General features: G+C 44.9%; 1 protein-coding gene across 1 annotated transcript in view; it reads right to left on the bottom strand.

Moving 5' to 3' along the window:
* LOC126195669 (putative neural-cadherin 2) overlaps nucleotides 1-27,238 on the bottom strand; it is a 119,957-nt gene that overhangs the window by 83,674 nt on the left and 9,045 nt on the right. The window contains exon 3 of the mRNA XM_049934295.1: nucleotides 3,140-3,307. Within this exon, the coding sequence (XP_049790252.1) occupies nucleotides 3,140-3,307 (168 nt within the window). The remainder of the gene's footprint in view (nucleotides 1-3,139; nucleotides 3,308-27,238) is intronic.

Here is a 27,238-nt window from a genome sequence, read left to right on the forward strand (position 1 = left end):
GCTGATGATGCTGTGGTGTACGGGAAGGTGTCGTCGTTGCGAGACTGTAGGAGGATACAAGATGACTTGGACAGGATTTGTGATTGGTGTAAAGAATGGCAGCTAACTCTAAATGTAGATAAATGTAAATTAATGCAGATGAATAGGAAAAAGAATCCCGTAATGTTTGAATACTCCATTAGTAGCGTAGCGCTTGACACAGTCACGTCGATTAAATGTTTGGGCGTAACACTGCAGAGCGATATGAAGTGGAACAAGCATGTAATGGCAGTTATGGGGAATGTGGATAGTCGTCTTCGGTTCATTGGTAGAATTTTGGGAAGATGTGGTTCATCTGTAAAGGAGACCGCTTATAAAACACTAATACGACCTATTCTTGAGTACTGCTCGAGCCTTTGGCATCCCTATCAGGTCGGATTGAGGGAGGACATAGAAGCAATTCAGAGGCGGGTTGCTAGATTTGTGACTGGTAGGTTTGATCATCACACGAGTGTTACGGAAATGCTTCAGGAACTCGGGTGGGAATCCCTAGAGGAATGGAGGCGTTCTTTTCGTGAATTGCTACTGAGGAAATTTAGAGAACCAGCATTTGAGGCTGACTGCAGTACAATTTTACTGCTGCCATCTTACTTTTCGCGGAAAGACCACAAAGATAAGAGAGATTAGGGCTCGTACAGAGGCATATAGGCAGTCATTTTTCCCTCGTTCTGTTTGGAAGTGGAACAGGGAGAGAAGATGCTAGTTGTGGTACGAGGTACCCTCCGCCACGCACCGTATGGTGAATTGCGGAGTATGTATGTAGATGTAGATGTAGATGCACGTCGTCCGCAATAATATTCATGTAGTCTACAGCTATTATAATGCCTTGGATTAGTACCACAGGTCCCATGGGATAAAAGGTTAAAAAGGCTGACATTCTCCATACGACACGCAAAGACAATTGAGAAGAAAAAGCATGCGCTACGGGAACTTTTTCTGTCATACTGGCATCAGTAACAACCATGCATTGCGGGGAATGTCGTCAACAGAATCAGCCGCGAAGAGGCCATGTGTCAATAAAAAAGATGCTCAAGGAATTTGAAGAAACAAGTGAATTAAGCGGTGCAGCAGGGAGGGAGAAGCGGCCTATTCCCTTGGCAGTTGTAGATGAAGTTGCTGTGGCTGTAGACGATTGTGCAGCACATGCCTCAGTTTCTGCTGCTACTGCTCGAACTGTGTCATGGAAATTATCACTCCTCTGGTCAACAGTTCAAAAGGCTTTGCAGGCGCGTTTTGCACTGGTATTCGTACAAGATTCAGAATGTGCACCAAATGCAGCCCCAAGATAGCCTACAACGCCGTGACTTCACCTCCCGCTTTTTGGCGCGCGTTGCAATGGAAGAAATATGGTCGGGGAATATTCTTTGGACAGGTGAGACACACTTTGCTCTTCATGGTGCCATCAATGAGTTTAACTATCGCATATAGGGTTCTACTCCGCACTTGTGCAGGAACATCCACTGCCTTCAGCTTACGTGACTGTGTGGTGTGGTTTGACAAGCTCCTTCATTCTCGGTCCGTTTTTCTTCGAGGAGACGATACCTAGTGGGTCTGTTAGGTTTACAATGACCTCCTCGTGCAAGGCGCGATTACACGTTTGCAGGAGTGCTACTGTGTCCAAACCATTATCTTTATTCAAGATGGGGTAACTCCAAATGTCGCTTTCCAGGTGAGAGATTTGTGTCGAAAAGTCCTCGGTAATAACTGCATCATGTCTAGCTAGTTACAGGGCATGTGGCTTTCCGGATCACCCGAACTTATTCCATATGACCTCTGGTTGTGGGGATATCTGAAAGATCATGTCTATCAGAGGGATATCTAGACTTTCTGATCTCAAGGATGGCATACCGTGACATAGCACTCTGATTACGCTGGATATGCTGTGAGCAACAGTCGAACATGACATGTTATGGATGTAGTATGTTGGTGAGTCAGGAGACGTTGATGAATATACGTAGCTTGTGACCATATCCTAGCCGGCCAGAGTGGCCGTGCGGTTCTAGGCGCTACAATCTGGAGCTGAGCGACCGCTCCGGTCGCAGGTTCGAATCCTGCCTCGGGCATGGATGTGTGTGATGTCCTTACGTTAGTTAGGTTTAATCAGTTCTAAGTTCTAGGCGACTGATGACCTCAGAAGTTAAGTCGCATAGTGCTCAGAGCCATTTGAACCATTTGAACCATATCCTAATAAACGAACCAGAACCACCATTATCATCTACTTGGTCATTCCTCCAACTTTTCCTGCACCCACTCCGCATGGTGACCGGTTATAGCATTATTTTTTCACCTGGTAGCAGGAAATGGCACTATTATTTTTTCAGCATACTCCGCGAGCGCACCGATTAACGGGCATACCTACGATGAAACTTCCTGGCAGATTAAAACTGTGTGCCGGAACGAGACTCGAATTCGGGAACTTTGCCTTTCGCGGGAAAGTACTCTACTATCTGAGCTACCCAAGCACGACTCACGCCCCGTCCTCACAGCCAGTACCTCGTCTCCTACTTTCCAAACTACACAGGAGCTCTCCTGCGAACCCTGCATAACTAGCACTCCTGGAAGAAAGGATATTGCAGAAACATGGTTTAGCTACAGCCTGGGGGATGGTAGAGCACTTTCCCGCGAAAGGTAAAGGTCCCGAGTTCGAATCTTGGTCCGGCACAGAGTTTTAATCTGTCAGGAAGTTTCATATCAGCGCACACTCCGCTGCAGAGTGGAAATCTCATTTGGATACCTACGACGTTTCAGCATCCTGCGATGAATGCAACCACCACTGCAGCACTCGGAACACCGTCAGTTTAATTACAAACACCCGGTACTTTCCTTGTTGCGGCATGTGTCCGCAACGCCATGAGAAGATGGTGAACAGTTGTCATAACGTTTTGGCTCATCATTGTATGAGAAACAGTGGGATGAGCACGGAAAGCTAGCAAACTGGCCATTCTTTACAGGGTCCTCTTCACCTGCTGTTAGCAGTCACATGAAACGGGAACGTTGGTCATGCAATTAGGACTTTACATGCTAAAGCCTCAATTGTGCTGACTACGATGGTTTACGGCAAGCGATATTCTTGGAACAGACAGGGCAGCAGCAGACTGACCGTAAGGATAGTCCTGGGCAGGTGAGCTGGGTCCTCCTCCTCCTGCAGCTCAGCACGGTACACGGCCTGCTGGAACACTGGCGGTTCGTCGTTGGCGTCCAGCACCGTCACCAGAAGCTCTGCCCTCGAGCTCTCCTTCCCAGACACCGCCACCAGCTGCAGCTCATACTGTCAAAACACAGCACATCTCACATGCATCCAACATCCATTAACAGACAGGCATCTAAAATCGGTCAACAGTGCAGCGGTATCTGTACCGCATGAGATACTTGCGATAATTCGGCACATACACTCCTGGAAATGGAAAAAAGAACACATTGACACCGGTGTGTCAGACCCACCATACTTGCTCCGGACACTGCGAGAGGGCTGTACAAGCAATGATCACACGCACGGCACAGCGGACACACCAGGAACCGCGGTGTTGGCCGTCGAATGGCGCTAGCTGCGCAGCATTTGTGCACCGCCGCCGTCAGTGTCAGCCAGTTTGCCGTGGCATACGGAGCTCCATCGCAGTCTTTAACACTGGTAGCATGCCGCGACAGCGTGGACGTGAACCGTATGTGCAGTTGACGGACTTTGAGCGAGGGCGTATAGTGGGCATGCGGGAGGCCGGGTGGACGTACCGCCGAATTGCTCAACACGTGGGGCGTGAGGTCTCCACAGTACATCGATGTTGTCGCCAGTGGTCGGCGGAAGGTGCACGTGCCCGTCGACCTGGGACCGGACCGCAGCGACGCACGGATGCACGCCAAGACCGTAGGATCGTACGCAGTGCCGTAGGGGACCGCACCGACACTTCCCAGCAAATTAGGGACACTGTTGCTCCTGGGGTATCGGCGAGGACCATTCGCAACCGTCTCCATGAAGCTGGGCTACGGTCCCGCACACCGTTAGGCCGTCTTCCGCTCACGCCCCAACATCGTGCAGCCCGCCTCCAGTGGTGTCGCGACAGGCGTGAATGGAGGGACGAATGGAGACGTGTCGTCTTCAGCGATGAGAGTCGCTTCTGCCTTGGTGCCAATGATGGTCGTATGCGTGTTTGGCGCCGTGCAGGTGAGCGCCACAATCAGGACTGCATACGACCGAGGCACACAGGGCCAACACCCGGCATCATGGTGTGGGGAGCGATCTCCTACACTGGCCGTACACCACTGGTGATCGTCGAGGGGACACTGAATAGTGCACGGTACATCCAAACCGTCATCGAACCCATCGTTCTACCATTCCTAGACCGGCAAGGGAACGTGCTGTTCCAACAGGACAATGCACGTCCGCATGTATCCCGTGCCACCCAACGTGCTCTAGAAGGTGTAAGTCAACTACCCTGGCCAGCAAGATCTCCGGATCTGTCCCCCATTGAGCATGTTTGGGACTGGATGAAGCGTCGTCTCACGCGGTCTGCACGTCCAGCACGAACGCTGGTCCAGCTGAGGCGCCAGGTGGAAATGGCATGGCAAGCCGTTCCACAGGACTACATCCAGCATCTCTACGATCGTCTCCATGGGAGAATAGCAGCCTGCATTGCTGCGAAAGGTGGATAAATACTGTACTAGTGCCGACATTGTGCATGCTCTGTTGCCTGTGTCTATGTGCCTGTGGTTCTGTCAGTGTGATCATGTGATGTATCTGACCCCAGGAATGTGTCAATAAAGTTTCCCCTTCCTGGGACAATGAATTCACGGTGTTCTTATTTCAATTTCCAGGAGTGTATTTTACAAAGCAACGTGCTCCTCATACAGCACTTGCGTATCATGAATCACTGGCGCGATAAGGGTACTAAGCGATTGGGAAAAAAGACATATCGTTCCCGATTTCAAGAAAGGCCACCAACGGAAGTAAATAACTATATCATGAAACTCATTCGCAAATTGCGAATGAGGTGTAGCTATGCATTTCATGAGAAAGCCAAGGCAACCTGACGAGAAAAATAAATAAGTCTCTCCCTGTGTGGGAATCACGTAGATGTGCAGTCGCTGCGGGAAGCAGTCACTTGGACAAATGGAGATTTGCGTCGGTTTTGGACGCGTGCTTAGATAGCGCAGCGGCTAAGCCCACCGCTCGCGACAAGCGGGAACTCCAGCTTCGAGTGCCGGTGCATCACAAATTTTCATATGTTTCTAGTAAATAGTATAGCTGTTGTGGTACCGAATTCGGAATTTTCGACTCCATTTCATGGTGTAATGCGGAAACTGATCGTAAGCAGTGTTTGTTTCTTCAGACATGAATGAAAGTCCAAAGGAACACTGCATCGAACTATACAGACACTGTTGAATACAGCCACTGCACTAATATGAATATTTACAACCTGTATCACTCCCTTCAGTCTGTTACAGAATTGCAAGAAGTGGCTTTACACGCACATTAATACTTTTTTTTTTGACAGGGTAAATCTTTTCTACGAAAAAATGGATTCCGCAAACAGAGATATTGCGAAATACAGCCCGCTCTGATCGTCCATGAAATGCAGATTAACGTAGACAGATGGGTCTGGGATAGTGCCGTGTTTCTCCATACAGCTCTCCACAGTCATTCAATGAATAGAACGAAATCTCACTAAGTAGCAGATCAGTAGTTCTGTCCCTTTTTCTTGTTAGTGTTCCACATCTGGTACTTTCTTCGCCGATTATGCGGGGAATTTCCCCAATCATTATCAGTCAATCTCATTTTCAACGTCCTTCTATGGCATGACACCTCAAAAACGTCGATTCTTTTTGATTTGCGATTTTCCCAAAGCCACGACTCATTTCCTTACAATTCTATGCTCTAAACGTAAATTCTCAGAAATTTCCTCCTCAAACTAAGGCCGATATTTGATACTACTTACTTCGGTCTTGAAAGCACTCTTTGCCTGTGCTGGTCTGCTTCTCATGTCCTCCTTGCTACGTTCGTCCTACGTTGTTTTGCTCCCTAGTGACAGAATCCTAAGTTTCATATACTTCTTGCTCACCACTTTTCTTTATGTTCTCAGTAATCTCATTTTTACTACTCCTCATTACTTCTGTCTTTTGTCGGTTTACTTGTACTGATTCGATCATTCCATTCAACGGGTTCCTTAATTTCTCTTCACTTTCACTAAGGATATCAATGTCATCAGAGAATCTTACATCCGTTCATGCTGAATTTTAGTCCCACTCCTGGAACTTCCATTTTTTTCTGTCATACCTTCTTCGATGTCTGGATTGAACAGCAGTGGCAAATGACCAAGTTCCTGTCTTACGCCCTTTTTAATCCAAGCATTTCCTTCTTTAGCTAACATTCTTATTCTACACTTTTCGTCTTTGTAAATTCTGAATCCTGTAGGTTATAATATTTTTTCTGAGAATTTAGAACATTTTGCGCCATTCTACGTGACATTACGCTTTTTTCAGGTTGACAAATCTTATCAATGTGTCCTGAGTGTATATATATGAGAGTTCTGGACCAAAAAGAATATTTTTTTAGAAACTACCTGATATAAAAGCAAGATTTTAGTTTTGCTGTATCCCCAGTTAAAAATTATCTGTACCCATGAATGAAATTTACGTTTCATTTAAAACATAAGAAATCTAATAAAATTTTTCTCTATAAACAAGTTATCTGGCATTGTGTTTATCTATAAGCACAAACAAAATACTCATTTATTTTAAAACATGAAAAATCTAATCAAACTTTTTCTTTTCAAATATGTTCTGCCAAACCTCATCTATCTATAACAATAATTGAAATTTTCATTTAAAAACTGAAGGTAAATTTCGACATTAAATGTTTCAATTTTTAACAATCTAAATTCTTATGTAAAAATAAATGATAAATTGCATTCCTAAGCTAAGCTATTTCAAAATTTTCTATATAATCATTCAACATTTTGATAGTACTTCTCTCTACATTTTTCATAATCAAAAGATTTTATCTCTCTTTTTGAATCACATCTAAGAATATATTTGAAAGATCTTTTAATCTATTTTTTATAATTTTCAGAAGTACATGTTTATTATTTCAGTTGTTGATAAGTTCTTTTATATGTTATAATTTAATTTCTTTACATCATATTTGTTTCATTTTTATACATCAGTTCAAGTCTCTTGAAAGTGAATTTCCTTTAGTAATTTTTATACTGTTATGAATTTCTTTTTCTTGATTACACTATGTACAAATGACTTTATTTTCACTCTCATTTACAATGAAAAAGTATTAGAATCAAACAAAATAATTATTTTATAAATTTTATTACATATATGTGGAACCATCTTTAGATCTTAAAAGTGAAAATCATATATGTAATGATAAACAAGTTTTTAAAATTATAACCATGGTTTAAAGCCAAAGATGTGGCTAAACTTCTAGAATTTACAAACACAAGAAGTACAATGTAAGATCGTGCTAGAGAAAAGTATATGAAAAAGTGTAAGGGTTTGAAAGGTAATGATTCGCTACTCTTACACCCAAACACAAATTTTATTAATGAACCAGGATTAGACCCTTTAATCATGAAGTACAAACTGTCTTTAGCAGAAATTTTTCAAAACTGATTTATGAAGAATTTTTACTGTCAATTAGAAAACATGGGTAACTATACAATAAGGCATAATGTAAAGAACTCTGTGAAGGTCAAATATATCATTCCAAAGATCTGAATAAAATTATAGATAACAAATATAAAAATATCAGTTAGAATATGTGACAGAACTATAGGAATTTTTTGTGAAAGAAATGAGCAAATAACTAGTTTATTACCACATGTTACTTCTCAATTAACTATTGAAAATATAAGACTTGCGTTAGTTTAAAATCAAATGATTATAATTATGCTTACTACGTTATTTGAAAACAATTTAAAAATGTTGAAAAAGAAACATATATAATCAGAATTGTGAGGAATTTTTAAAAATGAATTATGTACCTAATTCAATATTTTTATACTGAAGATTGAGAGAAAGTTGGATATTGTTCTCTGTATAATGGGCACTTCTTGCCTATACATGCTGTTATACCTGGAAATTATTCTATGGTGTCACCTGACATTGAAAGCATCTTCCAAAACAATATTTTCTATGTAAAGTTGTGTAAAGTGAACTTGCGTTGGATGGGAGATGATTTTGTTTCTGTCTTATATGATGCATACTGATATGTTGTTTATATGTGACAAAGTATCTAAATGTGTCAAAGTATGCAAATGAAGTGTCAAAACCAAATTAAATTTTAAAGAAGAAGCCCACCCTATTTTAACTGGGAAAGGACGAGAACCAGCTGAAAAATGCTCCTGTTGGAGCGAATACGCTCATCTTTAAAAGACTCTGACAGAAAAGTAGGAAAACTGCTATCTCAATTCTCATTCCGCCTTCCTCGCCAAAAAATTTGGAATGTGAACATATTCGCGCGTTTTTGTGTTGAAAGCGAGAGGCAGGCGAATTTTTAATAAATTTTTCGGCTCATTAGTAACTGGATTGAGACCATACAATCAATTATAGTAATTAATTAAAAAAATCATTCTAACTCTCAGCACCTAAGCATTGGAATTTTCGTTAAAGGTCCGTTCATATATTTTTAACAGTGTTTCTTCTCTCTGTGATTTCTCTAAAATCGGACTTTGTTATCAAACAGCACCTGAAGACGACGGTGGATCGATCTGGACGACATTTTTGCTTAAAAGTACAGAACCTTTTGCTGTGCCAAGTCACCCAACCATCTTACAATGACTAAAGACACAAAATAAAACTTACATTGACTAGTAAGTACAATGTATTCTGAAATAAAACACTATTAAAAGTACACTTACATTGTGACTCGAAATATGCAATTACGAGTGCCTTTTGGTTGCAACTCGTGAGTAAAATAATGAAATAATTTAGTATTAATGGCAGTTTGTCACATACATCCGATCTGGAATAAACCTAGAAAATAAAAGGTGCCTCTTAATCATCTGACGATCAAAAATCTTCAAATGGTTCCAGCGGCTGCAGACAATATTTATACAGCCGTAGACTATATCTATGGCTCAAATTATTTATTTGCTTAATTATAATTACGTTTTCCGCTAATAAAAACTCAGCTTGCAAATGTGCTTATAAAAGCTGCCCTTTACGCTAGCAGGATCTTTGGAGTTACGTTATTGTCATTCCCTCAACCTGTTCTTTAAGTTCTAGTTTATTTTCCATTACTCCATTTTTATACTGACAATTTCCCGTTCCGTACATATATCGTTCTGTTTTTTGTGTCCTCAGAGTCATCGGGGCGGCGTATCTCAGGAAATCTTTTCGGTTTTTAAGCCATATTGTTACAAAGGATAAAACCTCATGTTTTCGACAACTGTTTCCATTATCGTTGTTAACTGTGTTGAATGTCAGAGCTGGTATGGTAGAAGTGTCTGGAGCCTTCCGGAACATGCATGGGAGCTGGTCAGCTTCTAGGAGCACCGACACGCCACGGGATCTAGCGACGTCAGGTTGCACCAAGTCTAAGGCTGCCGCTCTCGCCTCTCCATCAACAACAGTCACCTGCATTTGCTTTTGAGGACATTTCTCGTGGAGAAAATCAGCAGTCTAACTAAAGTAGTTCGGAGAAGGATTAAAATAGTCTTGACAGCAATAAAATATTTATTTGCAGGGATAACCAGTTTCGATCAGAAAGTGACCACATTCAGATCACTTATACCATAATGATAGGTGGCGGCAATAAGTGGAACAGGTTCAACAGTTGACGTTCCTGGAGCCATGACACCTGTTCCATTCATCGCTACCACCACTCATCACTGCATAAAAGCACTCCGTCTTCAGTCCACAAGTGGCCCATCGGGACCATCCGACCGCCGTGTCATCCTCAGATGAGGATGCGGATGGGAGGAGCGCGTGGTGAGCACACTGCTCTCCCAGTCGTTATGATGGTTTTCTTTGACTAGAGTCGCTACTATTCAGTCGAATAGCTCCTCAATTGGCATTACAAGGCTGAGTGCACCCCGGAAAACGGCAACAGCGCATGGCGGCCAGGATAGTGACCCATCTAAGTCTGTCAGTGCCCTGTCAGTGCCCTCCGACGGGAACGACTGCAGCAAGGCCGTTGCCCCAATCACTGCATAAATGATATCAAAATGGTCACATTCAGACCGAAACCGGTTACCACTGTAAACAAACATTTCATTTTGGTGGAGATTGTTATCAGTGCTTTTTTTAACCATCCTTATTAACTTCCATAAAGTGTCTTAATCCCGCTCCTGTGTCGTACCCTCGATGTAGGTAAAATTATTGCAGTTTACTTTAACCTCGGCCGCCCTCTTTATAAAGGAATCCCAGTTTGATGAGGCATGAGCCTCTCCCTTATCATTTAAAACTTAATTTTGTGTTTGTTTCAAAGCAATGTCCAGCCATTATGAGTTTCTCAAGTTCCAGTTTGCGTAGGTGACGCGTGTACAATTGTGTGCACAAAGCAGGTAGAAAAGTGGTAGAATTTTGGTCATCATTAATTAATTTTAATATGCAGTAGTGTATATCATGGCACAGACTATAAAAATCTCAACTAGGCAGAATCCACAGAGTTGCCGATTATCCAGTCTTTCATCAGTGTGCTAGAGAAGAATGGTGCTAAAGAACTTAATTTCGTCAACTCATCTTTGTTCGACGACAAACTTCTTGTGCTATAGAACTGAGTGCCGGTCCGAGACCCGAACACGGGACCTTTGCCTTTTGCGGTCAAGTGCTGTACAGAGATTTTTTTTTAATTTTGTGCGTTTGATCTGGGCGAACGTCACATGACATCCGTTCAAGTTGATCGTTGATTCCTTTACTCAGCATTTTTATTACAGAGGACAGTCGGCCCTGTGTCCGAACACGCTGAGCTTCCATGCCGGCACCGTGTGAACTACCCAGGCACGACCCCTCCTTACAGTTTCACTTCCGCCACTTCCGCCTCTACAACCTCCTTAACTTCAAGGAAGCTCTCCCGCGAAACTTGCAGGACTAACACTCCTGGAAGAAAGGACACAGCGGAGACATGGCTTAGTCACAACCTGGGGAATGTTTCCAGAATGTACGAGGCCTGTTCAGAAAGTAAGCTCCGATTGATTGCCAAATTGAAACCACAGTGAACATCAGAAATGTTTTACTTGTAACAATTAGCTACACCTTTCAGCTACTTCTCTACGTAGTCGCCGTTCTGACTTAGACTTTTGTCATAGCGTTGTACCAACTTTTCAATAGCCTCATCATAGAAGGCAGCCGCCAGTGCTTTCCGCCAATTCTCCACGCTGGCCTACACCTCGTTGTCTGTGTCAAAATGTTGTCTTCAAAGACAGCGGTTCATGTGACCAGAGATGAAACTCAGGGGGAGACAATTGCGGACTGTATTGTGGGTAATCTCACATTTCCATTTGAAAACGATGCAGGAGCATCTTCATTGCCCCTGCAGAATGCGGCTGAGAATTGTCTTGAAGAAGAAACAGCACGACAGTTATGTAATGTTAGCTGCATAGCTTCAGGCGAAATTTCTCACCAGGCCCTCGTACTTGGCGGCAGACACTATTTTCTAGACATCTTTACGCACTCACTGCGAGCTCAGAAATGAGAAGAGCGACGTGATGCTAACTGGGGTTATACTAGAGACACTACCCAACACATCTGTGCAAAGCTTTATCGGATTTTCATACTCGTTTCCATTTCGCGACCGATCGGAGCTTACTTTCTGAACGCCCCTCGTACTTTCGACATACAGCGGAGTGTGCAGTGATGCGAAACCTCCTGGCAGATTAAAAATTTGTGCCGAACTGAGACTCGAACTCAGGACCTTTGACTTTCAAGGTCTACTGCTCTACCAACTTTTTAAATTTTTATTTAATTTTTTCTGTTTGGAGCACTATGCACCTAATTAATTTCTCTCCGCTGTATCAACTTACTTTGGGAAATGTAGGAAACGATAAACTACTTTTTTGTATATTTACATGATTATGGCCTACAGTAGTAGTGCAAATGAAAAGTAAAAACAAAAATATGCCATGGATGCAAAGCCGTCCGCGAATAAACATGTCTAAGGGAAAATCTTTTATAAGATGAAGAGAAGGAAAAAGGGAAGAGAAAGTTAACGAGAGTAGGAGGACTCGCGGCACCATGTGCCATGGCGTTTCGCCGTCAGAAGATTGTCCGTTCTATTGGTGGAGAGGGTCCTCTTGTCTTGGTTGGTGTGTTTTGCCGAGGTGCCAGCTCCTGGGGGGGTTGGCGAGAAAACACTGTAAATTCGCTAAAGAAACTAGTACACCTGTATAACATCCTGAAGGGCCCCGCCGAGCACACAGAAGTGCCACAACACAACGTGGCATGGACTTGACTAATGTCTGAAGTATGGCTGGAGGGTATTCCACATATGCTCAATAATGTTCATGTCTGGCGAGACTGGTAGCCAGCGAAAGTGTTTAAGCTTAGAAGAGTGTTGCTGGAGCCACTCTGTAGCACTTCTGGAATTGCCTAAGTCCGTCGGAAGGCACAATGGACTTGGATGACTGCAGGTGGTCAGACAAGATGCTTACGCACATGTCACCTGTCAGAGTCGTATCTAGACATATGAGGGGTCCCATACCACTCCAAGTGCATACGCCGCACAACATTACAGAGCCTCCACCAGCTTGAACAGCCCCTGCTGACATGTAGGTCCATCCTCTCGATGTAATTTGAAACGAGACACGTTGAAATGTTGCTTTTTTTTAGTAACAAATAGAATATGACCCAATCGTTTAACTAAAGCTAAAATACATTAAGAATAAATTTTCTCAGTGTAAATAAATCTGTAGAGTAAGGAGAAAATATCACGATTTAATGTAAGGAATGTATTTTTTTGCTGTTCCGATAAAGGATGTTCGAGAGAATTGTTTATGTATCGAAACTGTAAAGCAAATTGAAGGCAGTCACCGTAATATGTTTTGGATTATATAAAAGCAGGAGCTGTGAGCTCTGTCTCTCTCTCACTAGTTTGTTTTCGATTGCTGTTTCACAAAATGTAAGAGTCGCTATTATATCTATAACTTTTGGTTCAATTAAAATAGCCGTGTTTAAATTAAGAATCTCCTTTGACATTAATTCCACATATAAAATTATTATGTTGTATTTTAGAAATTCGAATCCTGCCTCGGGCATGGATATGTGTGATGTCCTTAGGTCAGATAGGTTTACGTAGTTCTAAGTCTAGGGGACTGAAGTCCTCAGATGTTAAGTCCCATAGTGCTTAGAGCCATTTTAGTGTATAAAGTGAGGGCGCCACGGTGGAGCAAGTGGTCCCAGCGGCCAATAGCGACGTACCCTATCATGTATTTAAGCGCCAGCCTCTCGCTCAGTGAGGCAGTCTGACATTCGCGTGAGTCTATCGACATCTTGCCTACAGACCACGTATTTGTTTCCGTGTACGAGTGAACGTTGTGGATTCGTGAGGTTTTCGCTTGTGACCCAATTGCTTCTTGCGTGTTGTTGTTGGTAAGGTCTTGCTCGGTCGTGCGTCGTTGTTCGTGTCCGTCTTTTCCCGTTCGTTTGTTTGTTCGCGGGCCACTCCCGTTTGTTCCCTCCGTGCTTCGTTCTCGGCAACCCCACGACCGTTCCGGAGGTGGTGGAGGCTCTGTAATGGTGTGCGACGTGTGCATTTGTAGTGATATGGGACCCCTCATATGTCTAGATACGACTCTGACAGGTGACATGTGAGTAAGCATCCTGTCTGATCACCTGCACTCACACAAGTCCGTTTTGCCTTCCGACGGAATTGCTACAGAGTGGCTGCCAGATGTGTATTTGGCAAAAGTGACCCCCTGGCACATATTCAGGGTGCATAAGTGGCTCTGTATATTGGCCCGGATGAGTTGTATTAGCGCCGGAAAAAAGAATCGCCGAGCTACGGCGAATGTCTTTCATGTACGAGTGCGGGACAGCGGATGGTGTCGCTTGGTTGAAAGCGGGCTACGCTACCTGTGGGAGTGCCCCAGATGATACCAATAGCGTAACAGCTTGCTACGTTCAAAGCTCTTCGTGCTCCTGCACTGTAACGGGTAATCCATTGCATCGTGGCTTTTATATCGAGTGCTCAACTTATGCGGTAGGCCATGTCATCTACGTAGGTGTAACAGTGGAAAACAAGCTCCTGGAGTGGAATACCCATCACGCATAGCCATAATCTGCAGAAGAGCGGTTCCATCAGAAGCATCCGTCCCACCTTACATTTCAAGGCGGTGGGTTACTCTGTACTGTTAATGAAAACAAATAAATAAAAGGAAATTGTTCCATCGTGGTGGCGTCAAGCACGTTTGACAGCCGGCAAATCTGCCAAACTGTGTTTGATCCGTATATGTTCTTTTGTCCTTCGATTGACGAGAAGCCAGGATGTTGGCTCTCGAAGGAGTGCGTGATCGCCTGCATGAACATCGGGGGAACCGCCGTCCAGTCCAGACAGAAGCGAGTTGCAATGGCGATAACATCTCAATATTCACTGAGAGTAGTCTGGCAGCTATTATCACCACCTGAGAATGTTTGTACATGGGACACAACTTGTCGTGACACACGTTTGACTCACATATCTAGAAGGTGCGTGAAAAGCTTGAAATCGGAATTTAGTAACGTGATCGCCCTGGTTCAAATGGTTCAAATGGTTCAATTGGCTCTGAGCGCTATGGGAGGTCATCAGTCCCCTAGACTTAGAACTACTTAAACATAAATAATCTGAGGAGATCACACACATCCGTGCCTGAGACAGGATTCGAACCTGCGATCGTAGCAGCAGCGCGGTTCCGGACAGAAGCACCTAGAACCGTTCGGCCACAGCGGCCGGCGTGATCGGCTTGTAAACCATGTTCCTCCTGCAGGTTTTGGGACTGGTATTAGTAATCCCTCCTTGAAAGTTGGTGGCGGCAGTATCGCGCCAGACAGAAGTTCCTGAGCCATGCAGCGTGGTCGATACCTCGCGCTCGGTGTGGTTACTCTGTCTTTGCTCATGAGAGGATTTTTGGCAGAGGACTCTGGAGAGAAGAGACAGGTTCTGGTTGTGGTGGTGGTGGTAGGGGTGGGGTGGTGAGGGGGGGGGGACGGCAAGGTAGAAGTTTAATGGTTGGCGTGAGCAGACGTGCAAGGGCCAATGAACTTGTTTCTTTGGGCAGCATGAACAGTATCTTCGGTGCAGGCCTCTTTCTAGTGCTTTTCCCGGTTGCATCAGGCCCGCATCTTCTTTGGGTTTCCTCATAGGGAACAGAGTCTCGAGATTTCCGCCACTTACTCCACTGTGGCCACAGTTTGTGAGAATACTCGACTACCTCGTCTCTGTCATCGGCAGCTTGTTGTGCTGGAGCAGCTTGGTGCCTACCTCACTGCATGGTTTTAAATTAGTAGTTATACCGTCACACGGTAATCGATTGGTTCTTCGCTAAATGAATCGCCAACACATGCTCAGCTCTCCCATGTAGAGCCACTGGTTTGTCTATTAGAGTTTGTTTGCTTTGAGGAAACTGTGGGTACTCTGTTAAGATTTAATGACAGTGGCTTGTGTTATTATTTTAAGTGATAGCGGTATGGGCTCTGCTGTAAGTGGGGTATTAACTGTGTTAGATTAAGAAGAAATATGCGCTTTGCTTTGTGGCAGCCATCCCATCTGTACTTAGTAGCAATACCCGATAACCCATGTTTTAACATGCCACAGCCACCTTGCAGAACGGGAAGTTGTATATTCTATTTAATGCTCCAAGGGTTTTAACATTTGCTACATCTGCTACACCCATGTTTAAGTTATTCCCGCATCTGTTTTCTAAGGATAATTGAAGGACCTAAAATTTGCCCGGACTATCTGGTCAGCCTAGAACTGTTCATATAGCCAAGGTTAAGGTGCTTGGTGGCTTGTGGAGGTTATTTCCTGAAGGCTGCTTTTACATTTGTTAAAGTGGTTTTAATTTTTTCTATGTTTAATGCTTTAATAATTTTTGTATTTTGCTGTACCCGCATTTGTATTTGTCTTGAATGTGGTATTCTTGATCCGTGCCAAAATTTTATTACTGTGTCCCAACATAGTCTAAGAGAGCTCTGCTATATTTGTTGTAGTTATATCACTAATTTTCTCGTCTCATTGGGTCACGGACTGGTGCCCGAGATCTGCCTCTGAGTCTGTTGTGCTACCTGTGGGCTTGCGCCATGATCCAACATCTGCCTGACCATTTGACTTTCTCCTCCAAATGTAAAATATTTTGTTGATACCTACCTACATAGGGAGAAACGATCATCATAACAAAATAATGGAAATCAGAGCTTGCATGGAAAGATATAGGTGTTCGTTTTATCCATGCACTGTTCTAAAGTGGAATAACAAAGAATTGTTGTGAACGCACTTAAATGTAATTTGCAGAATATCCTTTTAGATGTAGAATTGTAATTTATTCATGTTTGATATACTTCCTCCTTGTGAAAGGAAAATCTTGAAACATGGTTAAAGATTAAAGTTAGGCTTGAGTAAAATAGCATTCTTTAAATTTTTTTGGTTATAAAGAAAAGTGACATTTACGCTTAGTGTTCTTTAAGGTTTATATTGTTCTAAGGTAAAGAGGCAGTTATGCTTTGGGTTCTTTAAAAGTTTGTATTTTTCTGAATAAAAGAGACATTTATGCTTTGACATTGTAACATATTAGCAGAGAATTTCGATGTTCAATAACTTGGCTATAAGTATTGCTAAGTAACAAGCAGTGTTCAATAAGTTTCCCAGCCTTCCCTCTAGCACCTGACTGCTGGTGTCCTTGATCCTGGTATACGTCCTTGTTGACCATATCAGTTCCCAACACACGTCTCACTCTCTCTCTCTCTCTCTCTCTCTCTCTCTCTCTCTCTCTCTTTCTCTTTGTCACAATAACATCAGATCATGGAAGATTCTGTAAAACTCGAGTCGTAAGCCGTTACGGCCAAGAGACCGATTCATTCATGCTTGGTGTACGCTGCAACGACATCACCGATGGTCACTTTCCCAATGAGGAGGGTTGTTCCTGTGGCGTCTAGTGTGTGATGGATCTCGTGGGGAACCTTGCAATAGTCTCCGCATCAGTCAGTACTTATTGATAGAGGTGTCTGTAATGCACTGTGAAGGCAGTGGCCATGAGAGCTTGCAATGTCAGCTGTCGTACATCAGGTAGGTCCAAAGTCGACATCGATGCCTGTTAACGTTGTTGAAAATTTTGAACGATGTGATACCTAGAAGGTTCTTCATCGCTTATGTCTTGACTGCATGCTCGTATAACGGCTCTCTCCTACCAGCTCATCTCTTCCCGAACAGGCCATGAAGGCCCAAAGGCACCGACCGGCCGCCGTGTCATCCTCAGCGCACAGGCGTCACTGGATGCGAATATGGAGGGGCATGTGGTCAGCACACCGCTCTTCCGGCCGTATGTCAGTTTCCGAGACCGGAGCCGCTACTTCTCAACAAAGTAGCTCCTCAGTTTACCTCACAAGGGCCGAGTGCACCCCGCTTGCCAACAGAGCTTGGCAGACCGGATGGTCACCCATCCAAGTGCTAGCCCAGCCCGACAGCGCTTCGGTGATTTGACGGGAACCGGTATTACCACTGAGGCAAGTCTGTTGGCCTAGCAGCACCTGGCAAAGGTTAAATTTTTGCTTTAAGGCGTTGAGCTTCTTTTCGAAGATCTTGGGACGAGGTAGGGTCCGTGAGATGGCATAGAGTGCCGTGGTAAAAATCTATGTGGCGTTAACATCTGGCTTTGCTTCACCATATTGTGACAAGGTGTGGTAGGTGGTCAGTTTGGCGAACAGCATCCGCCAGTGGAGTGTGGTGCCGTATTGCAAGTGTTTAACACAAGTGTACTTGTGTCCGTGACCTATTGTCGACGTTTGCGGCCACGTAATAGAGCGGCACTGAGTTTCCAGGGTCCTGCACATCACCCTATATATTATCTACAAAGGTTGGTGGTACGGGTATAAATGTCATGATCTGGAAAAGGCAGATGGCCAACATTCCGTGTCGAGAAGACTGGACGTTAGAGCGTCGGAAGTATACACTCTATCAATTTGGCTGGCGGAGTAGCTTGTGATGTGTGTATGCTTTGAGCGGTCGCCGTGTACCGCTCTCCGAGTGTCGACGAGAGTATGAGGTGGACCAGGAAGCGGCGTTCCAGGCATGTGGCGAAAAGTGAGAATAGTGTTGAAAGCTCTGTCCACCACGAGGTGTTCGTATCTGCTTGAAATAACGACGGGTTACCTTCCACATAGAACTGGGACTCTGTTTATCCATGCCCAATGAAGCGTAGAGATTTATAATGCTGGTTCCGTCAACTGCAAGGGCCATCCCTCATGGAGTTGGTACATATGCAGCATCGGAAACTGCAGTCGCTTCTCAGAGGAGGATGGCTGCGCCAATGTGTTCCACATCCGGTGGGACAGCATACGTCTCATATACATAAGTGGCTGTCCTCAGTTCTTGTAGCAGCGCGATGCCAATGTTCCCTCCTCGTATCATATAACGGAATAGTTGAAGTTTAACGTGGGAGCTGATATTATTCGCGTTGATGCTGAAGGATCGTGAACGGTATTGGTCACAGGAGGCGTAGTGGGAATATCCTCATTTTAGTGTTATTGTAGCAGAGGAACAGGCCTTACTTCCACGTCGGGTGGAGGTGGCAAATGTCAGTCATCTGCCCATGAAAACTGTTCGTCAGATTCAACACCGACAAGAGGTGACAGTGTTGGCCTATTCGGCTCAAGCTTTCCTGCGACATCGGGAGTGCTACTATCCATGGCATCTTAGCGTGGTTCTTGCTCACAATCCGATGGACGACTGACAGTCTTGTGGAGAACGCGTCCTCGTAGCTACGGAAAATGATTCGTCGTGTATGCTGTCATATTTCTGTGCTACCTCTTCGTCCTGCAAAGGTGGCTCATCGGCTGATTCTGGTGTCTTGCGAGGTTTCTTGTGGCGTTTGGGAGACTTTTGCTTCCAGCAATAAGTTCAGTGTCTAAGGAACGAAGGGACTTGTTCCGTTACAAAAGCTACGGCCGGTATAAAGCAGTAATGAATCTCCATAAGATCCTCGTAAGCATCATTATGAAGTTCGAGCATAGGTGCGCCATTCTGGGAATCTGGTTCACAGGCAGCACTGCTGGTGGCAAGGTGCTGTCACGCTTCCAGTTGCGTCAGTCGCGGAGAGGGCTATAAAATACGTCTTGTGAGGGCTTGACGTGCTGTACTGCGATGTAGGTGAGTGGAAAGGCAGTTGTGGTTTGGTCATTTCAGTCAGTGTTCGTGTCGTCATGATATACACTCCTGGAAATTGAAATAAGAACACCGTGAATTCATTGTCCCAGGAAGGGGAAACTTTATTGACACATTCCTGGGGTCAGATACATCACATGATCACACTGACAGAACCACAGGCACATAGACACAGGCAACAGAGCATGCACAATGTCGGCACTAGTACAGTGTATATCCACCTTTCGCAGCAATGCAGGCTGCTATTCTCCCATGGAGACGATCGTAGAGATGCTGGATGTAGTCCTGTGGAACGGCTTGCCATGCCATTTCCACCTGGCGCCTTAGTTGGACCAGCGTTCGTGCTGGACGTGCAGACCGCGTGAGACGACGCTTCATCCAGTCCCAAACATGCTCAATAGGGGACAGATCCGGAGATCTTGCTGGCCAGGGTAGTTGACTTACACCTTCTAGAGCACGTTGGGTGGCACGGGATACATGCGGACGTGCATTGTCCTGTTGGAACAGCAAGTTCCCTTGCCGGTCTAGGAGTGGTAGAACGATGGGTTCGATGACGGTTTGGATGTACCGTGCACTATTCAGTGTCCCCTCGACGATCACCAGTGGTGTACGGCCAGTGTAGGAGATCGCTCCCCACACCATGATGCCGGGTGTTGGCCCTGTGTGCCTCGGTCGTATGCAGTCCTGATTGTGGCGCTCACCTGCACGGCGCCAAACACGCATACGACCATCATTGGCACCAAGGCAGAAGCGACTCTCATCGCTGAAGACGACACGTCTCCATTCGTCCCTCCATTCACACCTGTCGCGACACCACTGGAGGCGGGCTGCACGATGTTGGGGCGTGAGCGGAAGACGGCCTAACGGTGTGCGGGAGCGTAGCCCAGCTTCATGGAGACGGTTGCGAATGGTCCTCGCCGATACCCCAGGAGCAACAGTGTCCCTAATTTGCTGGGAAGTGGCGGTGCGGTCCCCTACGGCACTGCGTAGGATCCTACGGTCTTGGCGTGCATCCGTGCGTCGCTGCGGTCCGGACCCAGGTCGACGGGCACGTTCTCCTTCCGCCGACCACTGGCGACAACATCGATGTACTGTGGAGACCTCACGCCCCACGTGTTGAGCAATTCGGCGGTACGTCCACCCGGCCTCCCGCATGCCCACTATACGCCCTCGCTCAAAGTCCGTCAACTGCACATACGGTTCACGTCCACGCTGTCGCGGCATGCTACCAGTGTTAAAGACTGCGATGGAGCTCCGTATGCCACGGCAAACTGGCTGACACTGACGGCGGCGGTGCACAAATGCTGCGCAGCTAGCGCCATTCGACGGCCAACACCGCGGTTCCTGGTGTGTCCGCTGTGCCGTGCGTGTGATCATTGCTTGTACAGCCCTCTCGCAGTGTCCGGAGCAAGTATGGTGGGTCTGACACACCGGTGTCAATGTGTTCTTTTTTCCATTTCCAGGAGTGTAGTTGTGTCATGATGCTTTGTGGGGATTTATTGTGGACTTGGCCGTCTTTACCACAACTAGTTGTCTGTCGTAATTCACCACTGCTTGGCATCCGCTTACCAAAATGTATGATAGGACACGGCGTTTGAGGTCTGTTCAGACATGTCACACCACTGAACACAGTGTACATCGTAAACTGTGGTCAAGTTTCGACTACGCGACTGTGGACTGTTCCGTACGGACTTAGCAGTGAAATGACTACGTCTTCCTGTAACACGTAAGGCAGTTCAAACGCACGGTTTGAGCCACGTCCACCAGCTTGATGTTGCCACTGAAGTGGCGAAATTTGTGTCCGAGCCGCGTCCATTCATAATCTCATTGCAGGCAGCGTCGGAAGTCATCTTGACACAAAACATGCCACTGACGATCGATAAATGAATGCTGATTAGGTCGTCACGGGTGATCTTGACATTATCACGTAAGAAATGCTCGACGGAGAGTGCTCTTGGTCTTGAATATGACTTCGAAAAGGTGAACTTACTAATTTTACTCCTCTAAGAATTACCAATGACAGTTTAGCTTAGAAGCGTACTGACAACTGCCAAAGGCAGACTGTCTGACTGCGCTACACGAGCACAGCTCATGAACGAACCTCACAGCGTTACGTCCGCCAGTACCTCATCTCCATCTTCCAAACTTCACAGCTCTCCTGTGGAGCTTGCAGGACTTGCTGTCCTGGAAGAAAGGATATTGCTGAGACATGGCTTAGCCACAGCCTGGACATTGTTCCCAGAATGAAGTCTTCATTCTGCAGAGGCGTAAACGCCCATATGAAACTTTCTGGCAGATGGAAACTATGTGCCTTTAAGGCTTCACATATAATATTGGTGAAAATGTATAATTAAACGCTGTAGTCTGTTTAGCAGTTTTCTTGTTTTGAGTTGTCATCATGCGTAGACCAAGGACTATGGATCGCGTTGTTTAAATTTCGTGCAACCTCAGAGCTGAACGTCACCTTGTTTCACCTGTATTAAGCTGGATCAAGAATGGTCTATTTATTTTGCGATGAGCTCTCTAAGCCTACACTATAGATATATCCTTCCTTATGTCCATTGTAACCTCCCAACAGTTTATTCCCGTAACCTCCCAATAATAATGTGACTTAAACTCTCAATGAAAATGTGACTGATGTATGACCTTTCAATAATTAACCGACTGGAAAATCTAGAAGTCAGCAATGCTGCGTCATGGCCCTGAAAAGTCATTCTGAATAAACTGAAGATTCTTACCTCAATGAAGTCGCCAGATAACGCTTATATATCTGCTCCTATAAGAAATTTTGCTGCCACAGCCCAGTGCAATGCTGGCCACTAGATTTTGTTATGTACAGGGTTATTACAAATGATTGAAGCGATTTCACAGCTCTACAATAACTTTATTATTTGAGATATTTTCACAATGCTTTGCACACACATACAAAAACTCAAAAAGTTTTTTTAGGCATTCACAAATGTTCGATATGTGCCCCTTTAGTGATTCGGCAGACATCAAGCCGATAATCAAGTTCCTCCCACACTCAGCGCAGCATGTCCCCATCAATGAGTTCGAAAGCATCGTTGATGCGAGCTCGCAGTTCTGGCACGTTTCTTGGTAGAGGAAGTTTAAACACTGAAACTTTCACATAACCCCACAGAAAGAAATCGCATGGGTTAAGTCGGGAGAGCGTGGAGGCCATGACATGAATTGTTGATCATGATCTCCACCACGACCGATCCATCGGTTTTCCAATCTCCTGTTTAAGAAATGCCGAACATCATGATGGAAGTGCTGTGGAGCACCATCCTGTTGAAAGATGAAGTCGGCGCTGTCGGTCTCCAGTTGTGGCATGAGCCAATTTTCCAGCATGTCCAGATACACGTGTCCTGTAACGTTTTTTTCGCAGAAGAAAAAGGGGCCGTAAACTTTAAACCGTGAGATTGCACAAAACACGTTAACTTTTGGTGAATTGCGAATTTGCTGCACGAATGCGTGAGGATTCTCTACCTCCCAGATTCGCACATTGTGTCTGTTCGCTTCACCATTAAGAAAAAATGTTGCTTCATCACTGAAAACAAGTTTCGCACTGAACGCATCCTCTTCCATGAGCTGTTGCAACCGCGCCGAAAATTCAAAGCGTTTGACTTTGTCATCGGGTGTCAGGGCTTGTAGCAATTGTAAACGGTAAGGCTTCTGCTTTAGCCTTTTCCGTAAGATTTTCCAAACCGTCGGCTGTGGTACGTTTAGCTCCCTGCTTGCTTTATTCGTCGACTTCCGCGGGCTACGCGTGAAACTTGCCCGCACGCGTTCAACCGTTTCTTCGCTCACTGCAGGCCGACCCGCTGATTTCCCCTTACAGAGGCATCCAGAAGCTTTAAACTGGGCATACCATCGCCGAATGGAGTTAGCAGTTGGTGGATCTTTGTTGAACTTCGTCCTGAAGTGTCGTTGCACTGTTATGACTGACTGATGTGAGTGCATTTCAAGCACGACATACGCTTTCTCGGCTCCTGTCGCCATTTGGTCTCACTGCGCTCTCGAGCTTTCTGGCGGCAGAAACCTGAAGTGCGGCTTCAGCCGAACAAAACTTTATGAGTTTTGCTACGTATCTGTAGTGTGTCGTGACCATATGTCAATGAATGGAGCTACAGTGAATTTATGAAATCGCTTCAATCATTTGTAATAGCCCTGTATATAAAAAAAATACAATTGATTTTTCTTTACGATCACTGGCACGACTATGGACCGGAGAAATTAGTAAAAATTTTAAATTCAGATTAATGACTGTCAAAAGTTATCTTTATCAGAAAGATTATTATTGAAAAATGATTGGAAATTATTTACATGTGAATCTGATATAACAATAGTGCAAAATAAGTTGTTACAAATCACATTTGCGCTCGGCAATAAATAATAATAATTTTTCCTTTTACCTTGTACTACATCGCTCAGGCACCGCCATCGTTCTCCACTACCGGCCTTGGTAATTCCATATAGGACACAAGTGCTCTCTGTGAGCTATACAACTAGACAACTGTTCTCTAAGAGCGAGAGGACCCAACCGCTCGACTGCGAGCTACTACTACTACTACTACTGCTACTACTGCCGACACTGTTATCTGGTCTGCGATTCTGTTGTAGCATACATATCGCAGGCAGTGCGTGAGCAGTCCATCGAAGTTACACCTGCTCGAGTGCGCTAGCAATAAATTACTTAGTCATGGACCTCTTACACCATGGGCAATTACACCTCATTTTTATGAACATATCCCCATTTATCTAAATTTGTTAGTGTCTTAGTGAAGTTTCTTAGTCACTGTTGTCATATTACTATTTTAGTTTTAAGATTCGAATGTTTTTCCTTTGTAACGGTTTTTGAGAGTCCAAAATCATATGTAGTCCCTGGGCTACGTTTCATGTGTTATGTCTCGCAGGAGTGATTGCGCAGATGGCATCCTGTGATGTGTTTGCCACATTAGGTGTGTGCCGAGGACAGTGATGTTAAAATTGCTTAATCAAGGATTGCCTTTTCGTCACCTACATACTGTGCAATCTCCTCGTCAACTAGTACTCCGCTATACAAGCATATTGTCAGTAAATATTACTGTGAGAGTATTTTACTTGTATCCGACGTTGTACAAAGATAAAATTTTGGAATACAAGTTTGGTTGTAGTCTTGACTAAGTGTCTTCTTTTTTGACTTACTGTCTTACCTCCACATGGCTACCGAGCGAGGTGGCGCAGTGGTTAGCACACTGGACTCGCATTTGGGAGGACGACGGTTCAATCCCGTCTCCAGCCATCCTGATTTAGGTTTTCCGTGATTTCCCTAAATCGTTTCAGGCAAATGCCGGGATGGTTCCTTTGAAATGGCACGGCCGATTTCCTTCCCATTCCTTTCCTAACTCGAGCTTGCGCTCCGTCTCTAATGACCTCGTTGTCGACGGGACGTTAAACACTAACCACCACCACCATCCACATGGCTGCGTATGTTCTTTTTGTTTTTGTAAAATATTTTCGTTCTACCTGCTACCAAAATAGTTTTATAACTGTGTGTCAGTTACCACATTTCTATTAAAATTGCATAATTCCTTTTGCAGTTGGCGATGCGATGAATTCAGAAGCTACATCAAGCTGCCCTAAACGCAAACACGTTCTCTAGTAACTTTCCCTGCGTGTCTGCTCAACGACGCTCTTGCATCAGTGATGTACTCCGTGATCTGTAACAGGGGACGGATGCACTTGGCGAAACATTTTGTAAAACGTCAGCTGTCCAGCTAATTAAGATACTGAGTTCATTTACGGATCAAATGGAGCATATGTATTTACCTATGCTGAGGTGTGTGTAATAATAATTCAATGTTTATGTTACATTTACGGCTTGCACGGTAGTTTTCATCATGTAATATGTTTTAAACTTTGTGTCCACTATTCACAAATCAGGTGATGATAACTCTACCGAAACCGGTCATCATAAATAAAGGTTTTACAAATGCGATCTTGGCTGAGAAGTTGTGTTTGTTCAAGCCGAATGTTTATATATCGTCCCTTATTACTCAACATGAGCAAGTTAGCGTATCTGGCACGGGTGATCATTTGAGAGTTTGGTGCGTCTGTGTTGCTTTTCAGTACACACTGTAGCACAGGTTATCGCCATTACTCATAACTACCTTTTGATCCTTTTCTACCTCCACAGTAAATTTAGTGATAGCATGGAGACTACGCAGATATTTTACGGCGTCATCAAGCTGTTCCTCACCATAGCTCCACACGACCAGGTGTCGTCGGCGTACCTGAACTTCATCTTAGGTTCACAAGATGCCAAGATCAGCGCCTATCTATCGCTACACTCCATGAAGAAATTGACAACCATCGGACTAAGTGTACAACCCGTGGCGATGACTTCTAGCTCTTTGCAGAAATCACCAATCCACATAAAGCAGCTCTTAGTAAGTGTGGTGTGACCGCCAGACACCACACTTGCTAGGTGGTAGCCTTTAAATCGGCCGCGGTCCGTTAGTATACGTCGGACGCGCGTGTCGCCACTATCAGTGATTGCAGACCGAGCGCCGCCACACGGCAGGTCTAGTCTAAAGAAACTCCCTAGCACTTGCCCTAGTTGTACAGCCGACTTTGCTAGCGATGGTTCACTGTATACATACGCTCTCATTTGCAGAGACGACAGTTTAGCATAGCCTTCAGCTACGTCATTTGCTAAAACCTAGCAAGGCGCCACATTCAGTTACTATAAGTCATATCTTCAAGAATGTTTTCTGAGCAGATAATATTGTGACTCACATACCATCGAGAGCGACGTTCATCATTAATGGATTAAAGTTAAGTATTAAACTAATTATGTCCGCTTTCTGAATTCTCATTCCTTTTCATGTTTCAGACCTCACGTCAGTATAGTTCTTCCCTCCTCACGCCAGCCTGCGTGAGCTAAAACGCGTGCATTTCGGCCCCCATTCATAACACGGTGTTGGCTCTTCTGCTAACACAAAATTGGCGACGAGGAGTGGAAATGGTGTTCTTAACTATACTGACATATATCGTTGAGACTGCCTTGATTTCATTTGTAATGGCTTCGTCACAATCTCCAGATGTACTGTCCGAATTTTATCGCTTACAGAATTAGCAGACGCAGGCATTACTGGATGCCCTTGGACAGCTCGTCCAGGGTCAATGTGCAATGCAAAACGATGCGGCAGCCGCCGCTCCACCGCTAACGCAGCCACAACACGCAGTTGCATCGACCTTCAGACCTTTTGATGCTGCACTGGAAAGCTGGACGGAGTGGATGTCAATTTAGATTCCATGTCGCCACCTACAGAATTCAAGGTAACGAGCGACAGCCTTTTCTTTTGTCGTCCGTCGGTGTGCAAACCTACGTGTGATAGTCAAATTATTTCCCCGACGCGACGTAGCAACTCTATCCTACGAAGAAATTTTTTCTGCATTAGGTGCATATTTCAAACAATCAGCCAATGTACGGGAGGTCAGACTCATTGGGAGTGGGTTGCAACCTTGCACGGCCTTACTAGGGATTGTGCTTTTGAGTGTCAATGTGGACTCCCATATTCAGATACTATGGTACGTGATGCAATTGCACAGAACGTTTCTGATGTTCGTATAAGGGAACAGATTTCGAAACTAGTCAATCCCTCCCTTCAACAAGTGATGGGCATATTGGATTGGCAGGATACACTTGACTTTGCTCAGGAATCATTTGCAACTTCGCCAGCCGTGTGTCAGGTTAACCGGCCCGCCGGACGAGATGCATGGAGTGGTAAACAGCCCTCGCGCCCAGCCGCGCCGCTGCCGCCAGGCTCTCAGCCACGTGTGCCGCGCCGGCAAGCAAATGCATTGCTCAAATCATGCCCGCGGTGCGCTACTAAACATTCGCGTGAGAATTGCTCGTCACGC

The sequence above is a fragment of the Schistocerca nitens genome, chromosome 7 (assembly GCF_023898315.1).
Source record: "Schistocerca nitens isolate TAMUIC-IGC-003100 chromosome 7, iqSchNite1.1, whole genome shotgun sequence".
In the NCBI taxonomy this organism is placed as follows: Eukaryota; Metazoa; Arthropoda; class Insecta; order Orthoptera; family Acrididae; genus Schistocerca; species Schistocerca nitens.